Source organism: Cebidichthys violaceus, unplaced genomic scaffold (genome assembly GCF_023349555.1).
Source record: "Cebidichthys violaceus isolate CVI_PGR_0920_01 unplaced genomic scaffold, fCebVio1.0.p SCAF_61, whole genome shotgun sequence".
NCBI lineage: Eukaryota > Metazoa > Chordata > Actinopteri > Perciformes > Stichaeidae > Cebidichthys > Cebidichthys violaceus.
The window spans coordinates 780,525-800,162 of record NW_027176828.1 but is presented as its reverse complement, the minus strand read 5'-3'; the positions used below and the strand labels follow the sequence as shown (position 1 = coordinate 800,162).

The window sequence follows — 19,638 nt, the reverse complement described above, 5'->3', positions numbered from 1 at the left end:
TACTGTGAACAACAAATCGCTCTCACTCATTCTTCAGTTCAGCTGGTGAACTAAACGAGCAATTAACAAGCATCTGCTGTTTCTCTGTGTGTGTGTGTGTGTGTGTGTGTGTGTGTGTGTGTGTGTGTGTGTGTGTGTGTCAGGAGTGTTTTGGCGGCAGCTCCGTGTCCGTCCCCGAGATGGAGGGAGTGTTGTGGCTGAAGGAGGACGGCAAGAAGTCGTGGAAGAAACGCTACTTCCTGCTGAGGGCTTCTGGCATCTACTACGTCCCCAAGGGAAAGGCCAAGGTGTGTGTGTGTGTGTGTGTGTGTGTGTGTGTGTGTGTGTGTGTGTGTGTGTGTGTGTGTGTGTGTGTGTGTGTGTGTGTGTGTGTGTGTGTGTGTGTGTGTGTGTGTGTGTGTGTGTGTGTGTGTAGTGACGAGAAGCTGAGAGGGCAACGAGGAGGAGGGACCAGCGGTTTTCTTCATTCATGTCAAACAGTGATGATGTTTAGTTATTGTGAATCTGAACGCGTTTGCGTTTGCGTAGGCGTCCAGAGACCTGGTGTGTTTCCTCCAGCTGGACCACGTTAACGTCTACCACGGACAGGACTACAAGAGCAAGTACAAGGCTCCCACCGACTACTGCATGGTGCTGAAGGTACGGTCACGCAACGATCACTACTGTCCTGGTTTGTGGCACCGTAGTCTCCCGATGCCACCTAGTGGTGCGACGCAGCAACGACACCCCTTTCAAAAGAAAAGACGAGAGACTGAAACAATTACTAGAACAGCGTTTTTTTTGTTTGTTTTAATGCATTTATACTGCGGTGGGCTGATTGTAATTTAAGATGATAACATGTATGTGTTTGTGACAGGAGTTGAGTAATAGTACTAGTTCAAAAGTAGTAGTAATGACAGTGCTAGTATCATAACAAAGTACCCTGTAGATGTGAGATGGTGCACAAAAGTCACATTTTGCTTCACACCCAGGTTTGGGATTCCCGGTCCGGTTTGAGCAGAGGAAACATATATATATATTTTTTATTTTTAAATACATTCGTGCAAAGTGTCAAAGACAGACTCACTCCTCCAACACTTTACAAAAAAGGCAACAGGTCACAGTAGGCTATGATATTGAAAATACCAAAATGCATATGAAAAAATTGAAGGTGAAGATGAAACCTGTGCATTAGGAGGAGTGTTTCATTAGTTCCACCGTCACTATATTGATGTGTGTGTGTGTGTGTGTGTGTGTGTGTGTGTGTGTGTGTGTGTGTGTGTGTGTGTGTGTGTGTGTGTGTGTGTGTGTGTGTGTGTGTGTGTGTGTAGCATCCTCAGATCCAGAAGAAGTCTCAGTACATCAAGTACCTCTGCTGTGACGATGTCAGAACCCTCCAGCAGTGGATCAACAGTATTCGAATCGCCAAGGTAAGAAAAAAAAGCATTTCCTGTTGTAAAACATAACATTTTGCTGCCCGTATCTCTGTTTTCATGTTATCTGTGTGTGTGTCTGTCAGTACGGGAAGCAGCTGTACATCAACTTCCAGGAGGCGATGAGGAGGACGGAGGCGGCCTATGACTGGTCCTCCCTCTCTTCTTCCTCCATCAAGTCAGGATCCAGCTCCAGCCTTCCAGGTCAGTCCGTCGTAAGAAATCAAGAAACGTAGTGGGTGATATAAAATGCATCAAAAAGCTAAACAAAACTAACTTCTGCATGCGTTGTCCACGCCGCAGAGTCCCAGTCCAACCATTCCAGCCAATCGGACAGCGGCGTGTCGGAGATGACGTCATCGGGCCACACCCGCTCCCAGAGCGCCGTCAGCTCCATCTTCTCCGACGCCTGGAGGAGAGGAACGCAAGGAGAGGTGCGAACGCTCGCTCGGACGCTTTGTCCTTGTCCTGTTTTTTTTTTTTACGTTCGGACTACATTTCCCATGTTTCCCCCCTCTTGCTTCCCTGCCAGCGGTCAAAGGCGAAGGGACGAATGCCAGTTCCTCTTTGTGCAGGAGGAGGAGGAGGAGGAGGAGGAGGAGGAGGAGGAGGAGGAGGAGGGAGCGGAGGTTAGACAGGAAGTGATGTGAACAGGCATGTCGACGGTTTGGCTGCAGCCTTTGAAACATGAAGATGTTTGTGAACCGGTTTGCATCTCACTACTTTAATCAGCGCTTGTGGATGTAGCGTCGGCTAATGCTGTGAAACTGAGGGGACCTGTCTCACTCTGCAGAACATAATAGACACATTTAAATGTATTATTTATTATTTATTTTAAGGCGTCTTACTGGGGATATATTTGATTTATTGTTCTGATTTTCTTTTCTTTTGTTGAGCCGCTTTTGAATTTATCTGAGCTGAACTTAAAACCTATAAAAGATGTTTGCGAGATATTAATCCACAGAGTTTAATAAAACAAAAACATTAAATCAGAAACCCGTAATCAGTTAGTTGTGACTGGTGTACTAAATGTCCCTGTTCTTAAATGGCTGCAGCTCAACCGTTGATTTGTTCTAACCTCGTGCTGTGATGGAATGTTCCTCCTAACCAACAAACAATATGACCAAAAGAACAGGACGCTGTTCAGCCTACAACTCGTTTGACACATTCGTGACCAGATTAACACAATTAAGAGAACTTCTACAGCATTTTAGATCCAGTTCACGAGCTATTTAACCCAGTTTAGAACCTGTTAAACACCGTTTAATGACAACATGCGTTTCAGCGGAATGCAACGGTATAAAGGTCAGTCTAAGGGTCTGCAGACGCAGGAGTGAGACTAAGTGATCTGTTCCAGAAAACACCGGTTTAAATCCCCCCTAAATCTTATAAAAACTGCTGCTCAGCTACTTACGGAAGAACAGCCCTCCAGTTTACAATGAGCTACTGTAAAGCTATTCCACCGAGTCTTCTTTTAGCGTAATGCACATGTTGTGAAAGGTAAGAACGGAGGGAATAGATCTGGTCTGCGCTGCTTCGGTCGCGGTTGAAAGTAGGAAAGTCTGTCGTCTTGGTCTGTTGTCGTGGTGCAGCTGCGTTTTTATTCTGCGGGTGAGAAGGTTTTCGTGTCTCTAATTCAGGGTTGCGGTGTGCTTGGAGTTTCAGTAGCTGTGTGTTCTCAGACTGCACTCGTTTGTTGTTTGAGTACTTGCATCTTGTCTGGGATTGTTTGGTTTCGACGTTATTTGTAACCTGATTTAATTTTAGTTTCTCTTCCTCCCTCTCATCACCCCCTTCTCTCTTGTCTCTACGTCTCCTCCTCTTCTCCATTCCTCTCTCCAGATGATGAGGATCGACCCTATCAGTAGACCCATCCCCGTCCAGATACTCTCCCCCCAGCCCCTGATCCCGCCCTCCCGGACCAGCTACACCGACGGCCTCGTCCCGTCTGACGATTCCTCCCCGTCACCGCCCTCTCCGCCTCCGCCGCCTCCGCCCATGGTGAACGTGGCCCACCAGTCGGCAACGACCCCCTCGTACATCAAGTACAGCACTCTGGCTCGCCTGCAGAGCCAGAACCAGTCCAGGACGCAGCCGGCCGGAGCCGCCCAGCCGCCTGCCCTTCCCGTCCAGTCCACCAAATCCAATTACAACACCCTCCCGGCTGCTTACAGCGCCTCCCCTCCGCTGCCACCGTCTCCCCCTCCTCCTCCGCCGCCCGCGACGCCAGCTCCTGGCTCCGCCATGGCCGCGCTGAAGTTCGGTGCAGTGAGCCCCTCTGCTCTGCCGCCGCCGCCCCCGTTGGAGGAGGACGTGCAGGAGCCCTCCTACCTCCCACCTCCTCCACCGGAGAGCCCGGAGGCCAACGGGTTACCTCCGCCTCCCCCTCCAGAGCCCATCCCCGACCCCTGCAACTTCTCCAACAGTGGGCTGCAGCAGTTCCTGTCGCAGAAGTTTCCTCACATGGTGTACGACTTCAACCAGGAGATGAGTGAGGATAATTCTCCTCCTCCGCCTCCAGCCGAGCTTTCTCCTCCAGCCACCCTGCAAGTTCTCCGGCCTCTGTCCCCCAACGCGCCCCCTCCTGCGCCTCCCAAAACCTTCACTGGTGGTTTTCCTCCTCAAACCGCCCGCAAGCCCTCGGGTCCTTCTTCCCTCCCGATCGCCCTCTCACCTGTGTCACCAACTCAGCCCTTTGGCGGCCACGGGCCAGTTAAAAAGCAGCAGAGTTTCTCAACAGGACATTCCCCAAATCAGCCGCCTCCAACTCTGCCGAAGCAACACAGCCTCTCCTCCAAAAACCTCACCATCTCCCCCTCCTCCTCCTTTTCCTCCGTCTCCATCGCGGCCGCTACCTCCTCTTTGGTCAAGCAGATTGTCAATCAGTTCCCAGGAAACTCTGCCCCTTCCTCTCTGCCCGCCTCCAACTCCATGGAGGGATCGAAGTTCACCGCTCCTCAGTCGCCCCCGGCGGTCAAGGCCAAACCAAAGTGGCAGCCAGGAGGCGTTGTGGCTCCGCAGTCCCCAGAGTTCCCGCCGCCTCCTTCTGACGGCTCGATCGGAGAGTTCCCTCCACCGCCGTCGTCATCCTCCTCCAAGACGGGCTCCCCCATAAAGAAGTCGCCTTCCACCTCGTCCACGGGATCCAACAAGCGGGGGCCTCCGCTGGCCCCGCAGAGAGCCTCCTCCATCCGGTGCGGCTCATCGGGCGAGGCCCAGGATGAGAGGCCGAACAAGGTGGAGAGCCTGGTCAGCAAATTTGGCCAAACTCCTCAAACGGGTACCTCGTCCAGCTCCTCGTCGGCGACCGGGTCTCCTTCGAAAGATTCCTCCGCACTTCCTGCTCCGCTTCCGAAGCCGGGGAAGCTGAACTTGGCCAACCTGCCGTTGGCCCTCCAGGGTCTGCAGACAGGCCAGCACCATCAGTCCTCTGAGTTCCCATCCCCTCCTCCCCCGCCTCCCCCCGCCCAGCCTCCTCACCTCGACTCATCGCCCGACTACTTCCCGCCTCCCCCCAGTGACTTTGAGCTTTTCCCTCCTCCTCCCCACCCGTCAGAGTTCCATCACCCCCCAAAGGTGGCCGTGGTGAACCCCCAGCCTCAGATGCATCCGCCTCAACAGTCGGCACCTTCCTCCTTGTCGTCGTCGTCGTGGAAACAAGGGTCGTTGAAAAAGGGGGCCGTCCTTCCTCCGACGCTGAACCGGCGGATCAGCAACACGACCCAGTACGACAACACGACGTCGATGCCCCTCTCGCCGCCTCCTCTGTCTCAGACCCCGCCTCCCTCCCTGTCCTCTTATTCCTCCTCCTCCTCTCCCGTGCCCCCCACCTCCCCGAAATCCCCGGGGCCGAGCTCCCTGACACTGAAGCCCCACTTCCTGGAAGACCTCAACCGCACCCTGAAGAGGAAGTCGGTGTCCCGCCACGGCTCGCTCACGTCTTCCCACCTCATCCCCTCCTCTAAGATGGAGCCCGTGGGCACCATGGACGACATGGCGCTCCTCCCGCCTCCTCCCCCCGAGCTCCTGCAGCAGCAGCAGCAGCAGCAGGGCGTCCGAGGACACTCCCAAACTTTGTCTCGCCACCACACGCACTCCCACTCCACCAAACATGCCAACATCTCAGGCTATGCAACGCTGCGGCGAGGCCCGCCTCCCGCTCCTCCAAAACGGGACCAAAGCACCAAACTGACCGGTGACTGGTAGGGAGCGAGGGACGCTGGGCGGAGCCTAAAGAAACTGAACTGACTGTTTTAGGTCTCATGCAGAGAAGAAATAATCAAATGTCTGTCTTGACTCGTCCGTCTCTCCTCATCCCAAACCATCCGCCCTTGGATTCCGAGCAAGTAGCAAGCCGTCTTTCCTACTCTTAATCTAAGATTGTTCCTATTATCCTCATTATTACTATCATTACCGATACATGTTTAACCCAATGACATGAGTAAAAAAAAAATATATATATATATGTATATATATATATCTGTATACAAGCAAGCCAGAAGAATCACCTATCAAGCTTTTTTCACAATGTCTGTGCAGCTTTGCATTGAAATATACAAAAAAGACGAGACTTGAATGACAACAGCAACAGAGACTATTTGCTGCACAATACCTGGTACTGCATGGAGCCGTGGCAACCGACGAAGGGAAGGAGGGACCAATGGAAGGATGGAGAGATGTTGAAGTGGGGGGGCGATGTGTATAGAGATGTGTGTCGTGAACTGGGGGGACCGGGGGGGGGATGCATTGCCATTTATTTCAAACTTTTTGTGTGTGTTTTTATATAAGATTATTTAATACTGGAAAGATATTATTATTATTATTATTATTATAATTATTTTACGTTTTTAAAGAAGTGTCAAAAGGAGAGTGAGTTTGACTCGCGTGTCGATCCAGAGTTACCGAACTACTTCACATTTGGATCATTTCATCTGATTTTATGTCTTGTTAAATATATGACTACGGCTGTGCTCAGATCACAGAGCACTCCCCTCTTCTCTCTCTGTGAGGTCCGATGTCTTGGAGGCAGTCGGGGGCGTAGCTTGCACCTTTTCAGATCCACCTTGATCCCTTCTGATCTCAGCGGTCCAAAATAACAGATCGTCCAGATCTAAGCTTGTTGATATCGGTCCGTTTTGTATTATCAGTACTGTCCCTTTTTAGGTCTGAGCTCAGCCTGAGCGACATCAAAACATTTTGATGGCAGTCCTCGATTAAACGGACTCCATTCTGTTTATTCGTAACAAGTTAGTCCACTTAGGAGTTAGGTCATTCTTTGATAACCGGCTACAAAGGAAGCAGATCGAGGATTTTGCTCGTTAAACAGTTGGTCATCTGTAACAACTGGCCGCTTTTGCCGTTGGTTATTAAAGGACGTGTGTCCGCTTGAAGCGTCTACAGTGATCAGAGAAGCCCAGGGAACAAGTGCCTGAAAAAAAAAGACGCTCAAACTGCTCACAGCTGCTCGGCGACGCCCTCGACCTGTGACCTCTGTGATGTCAGCCGTTAGCTTTCTGACATTTTGAAGCCTGGAGTTTAAAGGTTAAGACACACACACACTGCCATCTTTGTCAGAATACTGCAGCCGGAGGGAGAAAAAAAGAAAAATCTGAATTTGGGCTACAAAGAAGGAGGAGGAGCTGGTGTGGGACGACAAGCGGCAACTAACACCGGTGGGAGTCAAGCTGGCGCCACCCAGTGGTAGCATCAAAAGACCGGAGGCCTCAGTTGCACCTGTGCAGAATTTGACAGGAGACTCCTTGTAGTTGGTCCAATACCCAGACATAGTTCTGTATTTCTACTGTTCTGTTGTAGTCGCTGTAAACTCCAGCCTCGTCTGCTGGGTTAGGTATTCTAACGAGTGACAAACACGGAGCTTCTTTTGAATTTTTGCCTAATTTCAGCCACGTATTTCAAATCATAACTTGATTAACTGTAAGTCAATAGACAGGAAATTCATCTGCGACAAGTTTTGTAATAATTTAAGTTGTGTTTTAAAGCAAAAGAAAGAAGAAAGAAAAAAATGGTCTTGCGCTGGTTTGCAATATCGTAAATATTTATTGTTTTTCTTAGTCACCTATAGATGGTGGCCTGGAGTCTTTTTGGACAAAAATTAGGATTCTAATTATAGGCACGAACTATTCTCTGACCCTACTGACATCAACCTTAATAAGTGCTTCAGGGAACAGGAGGCGGTTGTAAGCACTCTAAAAAAAAAAAAAAGCAGCGGCGGCACTTAGAGGTGTATCCATGAGGCCTCTTCCTCTGGGTCTCTTTGGGGGATTAGTTATCTAGTTAGTCAGACCGGTCTGATGGGCGTCTTTAGCAACATGTTGTCCGTTAGTCAGCGAATAGTCCCGATAGTCTGCTCCAGTGGGGCGCATGCGTCAGATCAGACGTCCGGTGGTTAGCTAGTTAGCTCGTCTGCTAGCACCCTTCTACAGGAACATGGTCTGACATCTTAAAGAAGAAGACTGTGTCCAGATCAGCTGATCAAGGCTTTTTTTTTTTTTAAAGAAAATTACATTTACTGGTCATCTGTTTTTTGATTTTATGTGCAGCTGAACGTCGGCCTGGTTTCCTGGTTTCCGCACAGACGCCAACAGCTTTGATTCTTAATGTGCAATCCTTTCTGTTTTTTGAAGTACTCTGATTTAATTTGAATGTACGAGTCTCATGGTTTCAATTAGTTTTATGATCAAACCTGTTTTGTGATATTGTTCAGGGGGAGGGGGGGGGGGGTGAGAGAAGTACTTCCTGTGCCCAAAAGTAATCACTAAGTCTACATCACGGTGTGTTTCAGCGACAGTTTAAAACTGATCGGCGGCGTCGTGACGTAGGCAGCAAACCTGCTGTTGCATTTAAAATAAAGGAGAAATGAGTCAAACCAGAGAAGCTTCTAGAGTCTGTTTGTTGCCGGGGCTTTGGAAATGTGGGGATTTCAGAGTGTGGGTGATCTGGTCTGTCTTTAAACTGACTTTGATATCTGATGACGCATGCAGCATCCTGACAGCATAGACTGTCAGGATGCTTCACCCGGTTTAAGAGCCTGAAAAACTGCCAACAACAAAGATAGATGTTGTTTTTTTAAAGGAGCTGCAAACATTAATATAGCAGCAAACAACTGTTTGCAATGTAAAGTGTGTGTGTGTGTGTGTGTGTGTGTGTGTGTGTGTGTGTGTGTGTGCGTGTGTGTGTGTGTGTGTGTGTGTGTGTGTGTGTTGTAATCCAAGCTTCTGTATTTGATTTTGTTTTGATTACATTGCAGTCTTTCTTTTTTTAAATTGTAGTTAGGCTTAGCATAATATGCTATAAAAATTGAATTAATGTCATAATATAGTATGTAATCAAAAACATTATAGTATACTATGTCATAAAAAAGTCATAGTATAGTATGTCAAAGAGAGATATTAAGTCATGGTATTTAATTTGTCATAAATAGTAATAAAATGTCATAGTATAATATGTCATAAAAAATCATAAAAAAGTTATAGTATAGTATGTCATAAAACGTTAAAGTAATGGTATAGTATGTCATAAAAAGTCATAGTATAAAATGAAAAAGTCATAGTACATATAGTGTGATAAATTCATCGCATATGTCCTAAAATATGTCATAAAAAGTTATTAAAATAAATTCATAGTAGTCATAAAAAAACAAAGTATAGTATGTCATAAAATGTCATGAAAGAAGTAATGATATAGTATGTCATATACTGTCATATACTATGAATTGTTTTGACTTTATCACATACTATATGTACTATGACTTTTTATAACATACTATACTATGACTTTTTCATTTCATATTATTTTATGGCTTTTTTTAACATCGAGACTAAATCATAAAAACAACAACCTTGAACTTCAGATATCGGTAATCTGATTTGTATTCATCTTTCTGTAGCAGCAGCATATTCTGAGAGATAAATAAAAAAAAAATACATTCTAGAATCATTAAATAAAACTAAACATTAAAATGAAAAATACAGTTAAAACAAAGAGAAACACTCTGGATCGAGATTGTTTAATAGTAATAACTATAACTATAACTCTGTGTGCAAATCTGACGAGAGGAAAGGCTGAAGTTAAGACTCACTGAAACATATAAATGCAATAAATAATAATAATAATACATCTGAGAGGAGCTGTACAGAGGAAAGCACATCCTTTATTTAACGTCTGGAAGCTTCCCAGTAGGACCACAGCCATGAGCTGGTGGCCACCGAGTGAAGGTTGCTGTTGCTCGAGGGCACTTGGGCCAGCGTAGAACGCAGTGTGGGGTCAGTGTCTGAGGTCCTCCTGGTCCAAAACAGGAAGCAGCAAGGAAACACAAAGAAAGTCACATCATCTGTCCTTCTGACAACCTTATTCATCACTGTGATCTCCACAGACAGGACTACTATCATTCATATCACATCATCACTACTTCCTGGTGCTTCTAATAATGCGTCTCCAGCAGAACTTACCAACACGTTGATCCACTGAGACTCAGAGTAGATGTACAGAGCTTTCCTGTCTGTCCGCAGCACCATCACGTTCTCCGCCCGCAGCCTCCTCATCTGTCTCTCCCCGTCCGCGATAAAGATCTGGAGACAGACAGACATAATGTACTCTGTTGCGTGCACGAGTTATAGAGTGTGTGTGTGTGTGTGTGTGTGTGTGTGTGAGAGAGACACTGACCGTCTGGACCCTGTCCCACACCCGCTCCGGGGTTTGAACCTGTGAACAGTTGCATTTGGCTGATGGACCTCGGTCTCCCGTGTCTCCCTGGGGGCCTTGTAGGACGTACACTACAACAACACAAGTGACACATTCATGCCGCATTCATTCCGTTGCTCCGAGTTTCATCTTTTTTCATTCTTTCAGAACTGCTGGTTAATAACCAATAACAGGGTAGGCATAGTCCCCCCCCCCCCCCCCCCCCCCCGTCTACCACCGTATGAACCTTCCCGCTGTCGCGCACCTTGTCCAGGTAGACCAGGCTCTCCAGTCAGACCGGACAGCCCCGCAGCACCGGGGTGACCCGGCCTCCCTGCGGGTCCACGAGATCCCGTCGACCCCTGAGCACAGTGGTTCATTTTAGTCACTGAACGATTGACTGACTGAACAACTAGCTGGTCAGCAGGGACACAAACTGAGACAACCAGCTGCGTCTCAACAGTTGTACATGTACATATATATATATATATATATATATATATATATATATATATAAATGCATCCACTCTTTCAGACAGACAGACACAGAGACAGACACAAAGACAGAGAGACAAAGAGACAGACAGACAGACACAGAGACAGACAGAGAGAGAGACAGACAGACAGAGACAGACAGACAGACAGACAGACAGAGACAGACAGACAGAGAGGGAGACAGACAGACAGACAGACACAGAGAGACAGACAGACAGAGACAGACAGACAGAGAGACTGACAGACAGACAGACAGACAGACAGACAGAGAGACACAGAGACAGACAGAGAGAGAGACAGACAGACAGAGACAGACAGACAGAGAGACTGACAGACAGACAGACAGACAGACAGACAGAGAGACACAGAGACAGACAGAGAGAGAGACAGACAGACAGAGAGACAAAGAGACAGACAGACAGACACAGAGACAGAGAGGCAGACAGAGAGAGAGACAGACAGAGAGGCAGACAGAGAGAGAGACAGACAGACAGAGACAGACAGACAGAGAGAGAGACAGACAGACACAGAGACAGAGAGACAGACAGACAGACACAGAGACAGACAGAGAGACAGACAGAATCTTCTGAGACTCTGAAGTGAAGTCATGTAAATTGCTGTCAACCTGCTCCACAATCACAACATCTATTGTTTCCGTTCGGTTGTGTCCCGTGTGAGTAGACAGAGCAACGACTACACAATTTATCAAGTGGCAACCGAGCAACAACTTTATACCGACCAGGGTTCCTCTGCCTCCAGGCTCTCCTCTGGGTCCTTGCTCACCCCTCTGCCCTGCGTCTCCCCACTGGCCCGCATCGCCCTGGACCGGCACAGAACAGAACAGCACAGAACAGAACAGAACGTCACCACAGCTTCACTCTCCACTCACTTTGATTTTTTATTTATTTATTTTTGGACTTAAATCACGTCAGCCGGTCTTCTAACCTTCTCTCCCGGCGCTGCAGCGACGCCACGCTCGCCCTGAAGAGACACACGGAGAGACCCCCCCCCCCCCCCTCCACTGGTACAAAACTGTTTCCACCATTCCTGTCAAATCATGTCACCTTTCCAGCTCATTCTTCCCCCTCACCTTCTCTCCACCGGCTCCTCTGGTTCCTCTCACGCCTGCATCCCCCTGATGGAGGGACGCAAAGAAGATCACGAAAAGTGTGGCTCTTTATCAAAGCCAGCGGTGTACCGAGTGTATAAAACCAAAAAAAGAGCGGTCACTCACCCTGAATCCCTTCCGTCCCTTACTGCCCTGTGAATACACACACATTATGAGTCCTAGAATTAGAGCGCTGCACGAGATACGCAGCCTGTAGTGGCGGTGGTGGTTGCTGCCCGGCTTCCATCATGTACATGTAGCCTACATAAGGTTGTGTGATATGCATCAAACAAGGAACGCAGCATGAAGCGTCTAATGTACCTTCATCGTCCCGGGGGTTCCTATGTCTCCATAAAGGCCCCTCCAGCCTCGGTCCCCCTTCTCCCCCTGAGGAAACATCAAAAAACCCACAATCACGTTCCGAATCACCCCGTTATGTAGCGTGGGTTTGATAACACACACGAATCTGTGTCTTTCTGTGACCTTTTGACCAGGCGGTCCCATGGGTCCATGTGTTCCAGGTTCTGCCTCTGGACCCATCACACCAGGTGGCCCCTAAAACACACACACACACACACACACACACACACACACACACACACACACAGCAGTTTTGAAACGGCGTGACTTTTCATGTTGTTGTAGAGAGGAGCTCAATTCTTACACATGCAGAAAGATGGGGTTAAATGTGTGTGTGTGTGTGTGTGTGTGTGTGTGTGTGTGTGTGTGTGTGTGTACCTTGGGTCCTCTGGGTCCTCTGCAGCCCTTTAAACACAAACACTATTAATGTTTGCTGCATAGTGCTAATAATACAAAGAGTAGTCTACTACTTTACATCACACACACAGTTTATTTAATAACACATTTCTTGGTTTCTGGTCCCATAAAGAAGCAGGATTCATAAGCGAGGTCTGACCTACCTTCTCCCCTTTGGCTCCTGTGATGAGTTCCATCAGATCAACCTGAGGAGTTAAATGCAGAATATGTTCGTTAAGACATTTTACGGTTGAAGCCCCCGTGTGGAGGATTTGAAGAGTGCAGACGCTGCTCCCTCACAAAACACACACTGTGGCTGATGGATTGAGTCTACATGCAGAGGCTTTAACTGAGCTCAACCTGAACGCACTCTTACGGTAATGCATCAGTGTGTGTGTGTGTGTGTGTGTGTGTGTGTGTGTGTGTGTGTGTGTTTGTGTGTGTGTGTGTGTCATCACCATCAGCTCTGCTTTCCGTCTGACTGTAGGAAACACAGGAGGCGGAGGTGGAGGAGGGAAGAAGACTTCACATTTCAGAGCGGACCACCTGCTGTCTCTGGTCGACAGAAATCCTACACAGACAGACAGAGAGAGAGACAGAGACAGACAGAGAGAGACAGAGAGACACAGAAAGACAGACAGAGAGACAGACAGACAGACAAAGAGACAGACAGACAGACAAAGAGACAGAGAGACAGACAGACAGACAGAGAGACAGACAGACAGACAGAGAGAGAGAGACAGAGAGACACAAAAAGACAGACAGACAGAGAGACAGACACAGACAGACAGAGACAGAGAGAGACAGAGAGACACAGAAAGACAGACAGAGAGACAGACAGAGAGAGACAGACAGACAGACAAAGAGACAGAGAGACAGACAGACAGAGAGAGAGAGAGAGAGAGAGAGAGAGAGAGAGACAGAGAGAGACAGAGAGACACAAAAAGACAGAGAGACAGACACAGACAGACAGAGAGACAGACAGACAGAGAGAGAGAGAGAGAGACAGATAGAGAGACACAGAGAGACAGAAAGACACAAAAAGACAGACAGACGGACAGACAGACAGACACAGACAGACAGAGAGACAGACAGAGAGAGACAGACAGACAGAGAGACAGACAGAGAGAGAGAGACACAATCTTCTGAAACTCTGAAGTGACCATTGAAGTCATGTAAATTGCTACATAGTTGTTTAGCTTCTTGTTGCTGTTCTGCATCTCTTCGGTAGTGTTTTCATTAGCTCTTTATAGTCCATTTGTGTCTCTTTATGTCTCTTCCTGTTTTGTCTCTTTGAGTGGCGTTTAGTAGGTGAAGGCCGGGGGGGGGGGGCCCTGACACTTTGGGCCCCTGGGCCTGTGCCCGGTGATCCATGGATTGATCTTGAGGTCTAGTTGCCTCTGGCTCATGTCTGTACTCACTTGAGGCCACAGCCGGCTGCAGGCCGCTGAGCAAGGCAGTCCACCCCAAAACCAGCTGAGTCAGCATCTCCTCACTTCCTGCAACGACGACAGAATGTTACAAATCGAAACTAAACTTTACATGATGATGAGAAAAAATGGAAACTTTTTGAACGTGTTAATTTAGGTTCCTCTTTTTCCATATATGATATTTTTTGTCTAAAGATCTGATCTGAGGTTCATAAACCATCACTTCAACATTCTGTCTTGTTGCGCTTGAGAGAGTGTGTTCATGTATCACCACTCCTGACAACACAAACAACACAAACAACACAAACAAACCAACAAACCGCTGGTAGAGAAGAAGCAGGACTCGTGCGCTCTCGATAGGCGTGATGGGGAGTTCAGATTCAGATGAAGAAACCTTGATCTTTAATAATCCGTTCCTCTCAGGGTGCAGTGGAAGCTTTCTCGCAATTAACACAGATTACAAGTCGCAGATTCAAGCTTTAAATCTCTCGTTCTTCAAACAAGTAAAATACTGTAAAAGTCGAACTAGCTTACAATTGTACGGTTCAAGAAGTTATTTATTACAGCAATGAGGCAGAAAAAGACATCACTCTACTGGTTTCTAAAAAGGTACTGGTAGATTTCCTCGTGCAAACTTATACGCTTTGAATTTACAATAAGTGTCGACGGCTGAAGACAACGGACTGACTTCTGCTGAGACATTTTCTAAATCAGCATCGACAGACATGAACGGACTTCATAGAGACACAACACTCAAAAGAAGACGGTGCATCTGAGGACATCCATCCTGGCATTTTATCAGGATTGCCCGCTCATGACACACACACACACACACACACACACACACTGATGCTTCTCATAGTGGAGCTATCAGAGGTTCAAAATGCCCGTGTGTGTGTGTGTGTGTGTGTGTGTGTGTGTGTGTGTGTGTGTTCCCATGTGTTGTGATCTTACCTCGGCGGCGTCTCCTCCGGTGTGGCAGCTCTCTCTCTCTCTGTCTCTCTCTCTCTCTCTCTCTTTGTCTCTCTCTCTCTCTCTCTCTCTCTCTCTCTCTCTCTCTCTCTCTCTCTCTCTCTCTCTCTCTCTCTCTCTCTCTCTCGTCCTGCAGTGGAGATGTCTTTGTCTTCCTGGTCATCGTCCAGCAGAGCACGGAGCCCCAATCTGCTAAGCTTGCACGCCCGAGTCCCCGACTTATCTCAATTAAAAAAAAAAAAAGTGTGTAAATGCAACGCAGCCTCTGGCAGCGCTCTGCAGAAATAATCAGATAATTAATCAACACCGCCGAGCCAAAGAGGAGCCCGCTCATCAGGGCCGCCGCGCGGGAGAGAGGATGCAAACCGGGGGAGAGGAGTCAGCGGCACCTTCTGTCAGATTCTATTATATTATCGTTACCATCGCTTTTCCATTTACAGTCTAGGCTTTTATCCAACTTCCTCTCAGCTTAATGTAATTCTATAAACCAACTGATGCTGTGATGCAGAGACCTCACGGTGAGGTCAACGGGGGGGGGGGGGGACATCACACATACGTGTAACTATGTCTGCTAAACATGCGGGCTTACACACTAAACATGTCTAAATTATGAACAGAGGAACTGCATAGATCCTTGCAGACTTTTTTTTTATTTCAACACACTATACTGTGACTTTTTTTTTTTTTTACTTTTTTTCAAAATACGATACTATGACTTTTTTTTACTTTTTTCAAAATACTATATTATGAGTTTTTTTAATTTTCAACACACTATACTATGACTTTTTTAAACTTTTTTTGACATTCTACTATGACAGTTTTTTGTACTTTTTTTCGACATACTACTATGACTTTTTTTTTACTTTTTTCAAAATACTATACTATGACTGTTTTTTTCACTTTTTTTGACATGCTATACTATGACTGTTTTTTCCTTTTTTCGACATGCTATACTATGACTTTTTTTCACTTTTTTTGACATGCTACACTATGACTGTTTTTTCCTTTTTTCGAAATGTTATACTTTGACTGTTTTTTTCACTTTTTTTCGACATGTTATACTATGACTGTTTTTTTCACTTTTTTTGACATGCTATACTATGACTGTTTTTTCCATTTTTCGACATGCTACACTATGACTGTTTTTTACACTTTTTTTCGACATGCTACACTATGACTGTTTTTTTCACTTTTTTTCGACATGCTATACTATGACTGTTTTTTTCACTTTTTTTTGACATGCTATGCTATGACTGTTTTTTCCATTTTTCAACATGCTACACTATGACTGTTTTTTCCTTTTTTCGACATGCTATACTATGACTGTTTTTTTACTTTTTTTCAAAATGCTATATTATGACTTTTTTTTAAATTTTCAACACACTATACTATGACTTTTTTTTTTTACTTTTTTTAACATTCTACTATGACTTTTTGTACTTTTTTCGACATACTACTATGACTTTTTTTTTAACTTTTTTCAAAATACTATATTATGACTTTTTTAAATTTTCAACATACTATACTATGACTTTTTTAAAACTTTTTTTGACATTCTACTATGACTTTTTTTACACCTTTTTTCGACATGCTATACTATGACTTTTTCACTTTTTTCGACATGCTATACTATGACTGTTTTTTTCACTTTTTTTGACATGTTATACTATGACTGTTTTTTTCACTTTTTTCGACATGCTATACTATGACTGTTTTTTACACTTTTTTTGACATGCTATACTATGACTGTTTTTTTCTTTTTTTTTTCGACATGCTATACTATGACTGTTTTTAGACATGTTATACTACGTATTTTTTTAAACATTCTATACTATGACTTTTTTTAGACATACTATGCCAGCAGTTGTCAACTGGTGACTGTGGTTAAGTGGAGAGCAGTGCCGCCTATCAATCAGAAGGTTGTCGGTTTGATCCCCATCTCGACAAGCTTTACTATCACTGTTTTTTCCTTTTTCGACATGCTATACTATGACTGTTTTTTTCACTTTTTTTCGACATGCTATACTATGACTGTTTTTTCACTTTTTTCGACATGCTATACTATGACTGTTTTTTTCACTTTTTTCGACATGCTATACTATGACTGTTTTTTCCTTTTTTCGACATGTTATACTATGACTGTTTTTTTCACTTTTTTTGACATGCTATACTATGACTGTTTTTTCCATTTTTCAACATGCTACACTATGACTGTTTTTTACACTTTTTTTCGACATGCTACACTATGACTGTTTTTTTCACTTTTTTTCGACATGCTACACTATGACTGTTTTTTTCACTTTTTTTCGACATGCTATACTATGACTGTTTTTTTCACTTTTTTTTGACATGCTATGCTATGACTGTTTTTTCCATTTTTCAACATGCTACACTATGACTGTTTTTTCCTTTTTTCGACATGCTATACTATGACTGTTTTTTTACTTTTTTTCAAAATGCTATATTATGACTTTTTTTTAAATTTTCAACACACTATACTATGACTTTTTTTTTTTTACTTTTTTTAACATTCTACTATGACTTTTTGTACTTTTTTCGACATACTACTATGACTTTTTTTTAACTTTTTTCAAAATACTATATTATGACTTTTTTAAATTTTCAACATACTATACTATGACTTTTTTAAAACTTTTTTTGACATTCTACTATGACTTTTTTTACACCTTTTTTCGACATGCTATACTATGACTTTTTCACTTTTTTCGACATGCTATACTATGACTGTTTTTTTCACTTTTTTTGACATGTTATACTATGACTGTTTTTTTCACTTTTTTTGACATGCTATACTATGACTGTTTTTTCCTTTTTTTGACATGTTATACTATGACAGTTTTTTCCTTTTTTTGACATGTTATATTAAACTATGACTGTTTTTTTCACTTTTTTCAACATGCTATGCTGTGACTGTTTTTTCTTTTTTTCGACATGTTATACTATGACTGTTTTTTTCTTTTTTTTTTCGACATGCTATACTATGACTGTTTTTAGACATGTTATACTACGTATTTTTTTAGACATTCTATACTATGACTTTTTTTAGACATACTATGCCAGCAGTTCTCAACTGGTGACTGTGGTTAAGTGGAGAGCAGTGCCGCCTATCAATCAGAAGGTTGTCGGTTTGATCCCCATCTCGACAAGCTTTACTATCACTGTTTTTTCCTTTTTCGACATGCTATACTATGACTGTTTTTTTCACTTTTTTTCGACATGCTATACTATGACTGTTTTTTCACTTTTTTCGACATGCTATACTATGACTGTTTTTTCCTTTTTTCGACATGTTATACTATGACTGTTTTTTTCACTTTTTTCGACATGCTATACTATGACTGTTTTTTTCATTTTTTTAGACATTCTATACTATGACTTTTTTTAGACATACTATACCAGTAGTTCTCAGCTGGTGACTGTGGCTAAGTGGAGAGCAGGGCCGCCTATCAATCATAAGGTTGTCGGTTCAATCGCCAACTCGACATGCTGTACTATGACTGTTTTTTCCTTTTTTGACATGCTATACTATGACTGTTTTTTTCACTTTTTTTCGACATGCTATACTATGACTGTTTTTTTCACTTTTTTTGACATGCTATACTATGACTGTTTTTTTCTTTTTTTTTAGACATACTATACTATGACTGTTTTTAGACATTCTATACTATGACTTTTTTTAGACATACTATGCCAGCAGTTCTCAACTGGTGACTGTGGTTAAGTGGAGAGTAGTGCCGCCTATCAATCAGAAGGTTGTCGGTTCGATCCCCATCTTGACATGCTGTACTATGACTGTTTTTTCACTTTTTTTGACATGCTATACCATGACTGTCTTTTTCACTTTTTTCGACATGTTATACTATGACTGTTTTTTCACTTTTTTCGACATGCTATACTATGACTGTTTTTTCATTTTTTTTGACATGCTACACTATGACTGTTTTTTCTTTTTTTTTGACATGTTATACTATGACTGTTTTTTCACTTTTTTCGACATGCTATACTATGACTGTTTTTAGACATGCTATACTATGACTTTTTTTAGACATTCTATACTATGACTTTTTTTAGACATACTATGCCAGTGGTTCTCAACTGTTGACTGTGGTTAAGTGGAGAGCAGTACCGCCTATCAATCAGAAGGGCGTAGGTTCGATCCCCAGCTCCTGCTCCGTTAGTCTCATGTCAATGTATCCTAGAACAAGACACTTAACCCCAAAGTCGTCCTGTGCCTGCACTGTATAGATAATGATTTTTTACATCATACAGATAATGACTTTTTTTAGACCTGCTACACTATGACTGTTTTTTCCTTTTTTGACATGCTATACTATGACTGTTTTTTTCACTTTTTTTAGACATGCTATACTATGACTTTTTTTAGACATACTATGCCAGTAGTTCTTAACTGGTGACTGTGGCTAAGTGGAGAGCAGTGCTGCCTTTCAATCAGAGGGTTAGTGGTTCGATCCCCAACTTCTGCTCTATTAGTCTCATGTCAATTTGTCGTTGAGCAACCCCAAAATTGCTCCTGTTGCTGCATTTACGGTGTGTAGATAGATTCTGAATTGTAAGTCGCTTTGAAGAAAAGAGTCTGCTAAATTACTTTTTAACTTTTTTTCAAAATACTATACTATGACTGTTTTTTTCACTTTTTTTAGACATACTATGCCAGTAGCTCTCAACTGGTGACTGTGGCTAAGTGGAGAGCAGGGCCGCCTATCAATCAGAAGGTTGTCGGTTC

General features: G+C 44.3%; 2 protein-coding genes across 3 annotated transcripts in view; one reads left to right on the top strand and one right to left on the bottom strand.

The window, feature by feature from the left end:
• Positions 1–6,114, top strand: part of raph1a (Ras association (RalGDS/AF-6) and pleckstrin homology domains 1a) — a 50,986-nt gene extending 44,872 nt beyond the window's left edge. Inside the window, 6 exon segments of the mRNA XM_068734096.1 lie at positions 144–287; positions 529–639; positions 1,311–1,409; positions 1,499–1,616; positions 1,716–1,846; positions 3,255–6,114. Coding sequence (XP_068590197.1) covers positions 144–287; positions 529–639; positions 1,311–1,409; positions 1,499–1,616; positions 1,716–1,846; positions 3,255–5,618 — 2,967 coding nt within the window. The 3' untranslated portion in view covers positions 5,619–6,114.
• A 3,448-nt stretch (positions 6,115–9,562) lies between these two features.
• On the bottom strand, positions 9,563–15,121 carry LOC137890060 (acetylcholinesterase collagenic tail peptide-like). Of its 2 annotated transcripts, XM_068734157.1 has the most exons (16): positions 14,856–15,121; positions 14,222–14,337; positions 13,893–13,970; positions 12,930–13,042; positions 12,636–12,677; positions 12,454–12,480; positions 12,199–12,270; positions 12,037–12,102; positions 11,842–11,868; positions 11,698–11,742; positions 11,553–11,588; positions 11,347–11,427; positions 10,378–10,474; positions 10,095–10,204; positions 9,881–10,000; positions 9,563–9,713 (listed from the first exon to the last, which is right to left on the bottom strand). In XM_068734157.1, exons 3-16 carry the CDS (start codon positions 13,957–13,959, stop codon positions 9,696–9,698), a joined length of 921 nt encoding a protein of 306 aa, XP_068590258.1. In that variant the 5' UTR covers positions 13,960–13,970; positions 14,222–14,337; positions 14,856–15,121; the 3' UTR covers positions 9,563–9,695. The 2 variants fall into 2 exon arrangements, with proteins under 2 accessions (XP_068590258.1, XP_068590257.1); XM_068734156.1 differs by lacking the exon at positions 14,222–14,337.
• Between the last annotated feature and the right edge of the window lie 4,517 nt (positions 15,122–19,638).

Excerpts from the sequence above, each read along its gene's own strand:
- LOC137890060 (XM_068734156.1), bottom strand. The coding sequence starts at position 15,036 with ATGACCAGGAAGACAAAGACATCTCCACTGCAGGACGAGAGAGAGAGA. Across the intron at positions 11,428-11,552 it reads CTGCAGCGCCGGGAGAGAAG|GGCGATGCGGGCCAGTGGGG; the intron begins GTTAGAAGACCG and ends GTGCCGGTCCAG. Across the intron at positions 10,205-10,377 it reads GCCTGGTCTACCTGGACAAG|TGTACGTCCTACAAGGCCCC; the intron begins GTGCGCGACAGC and ends GTGTTGTTGTAG.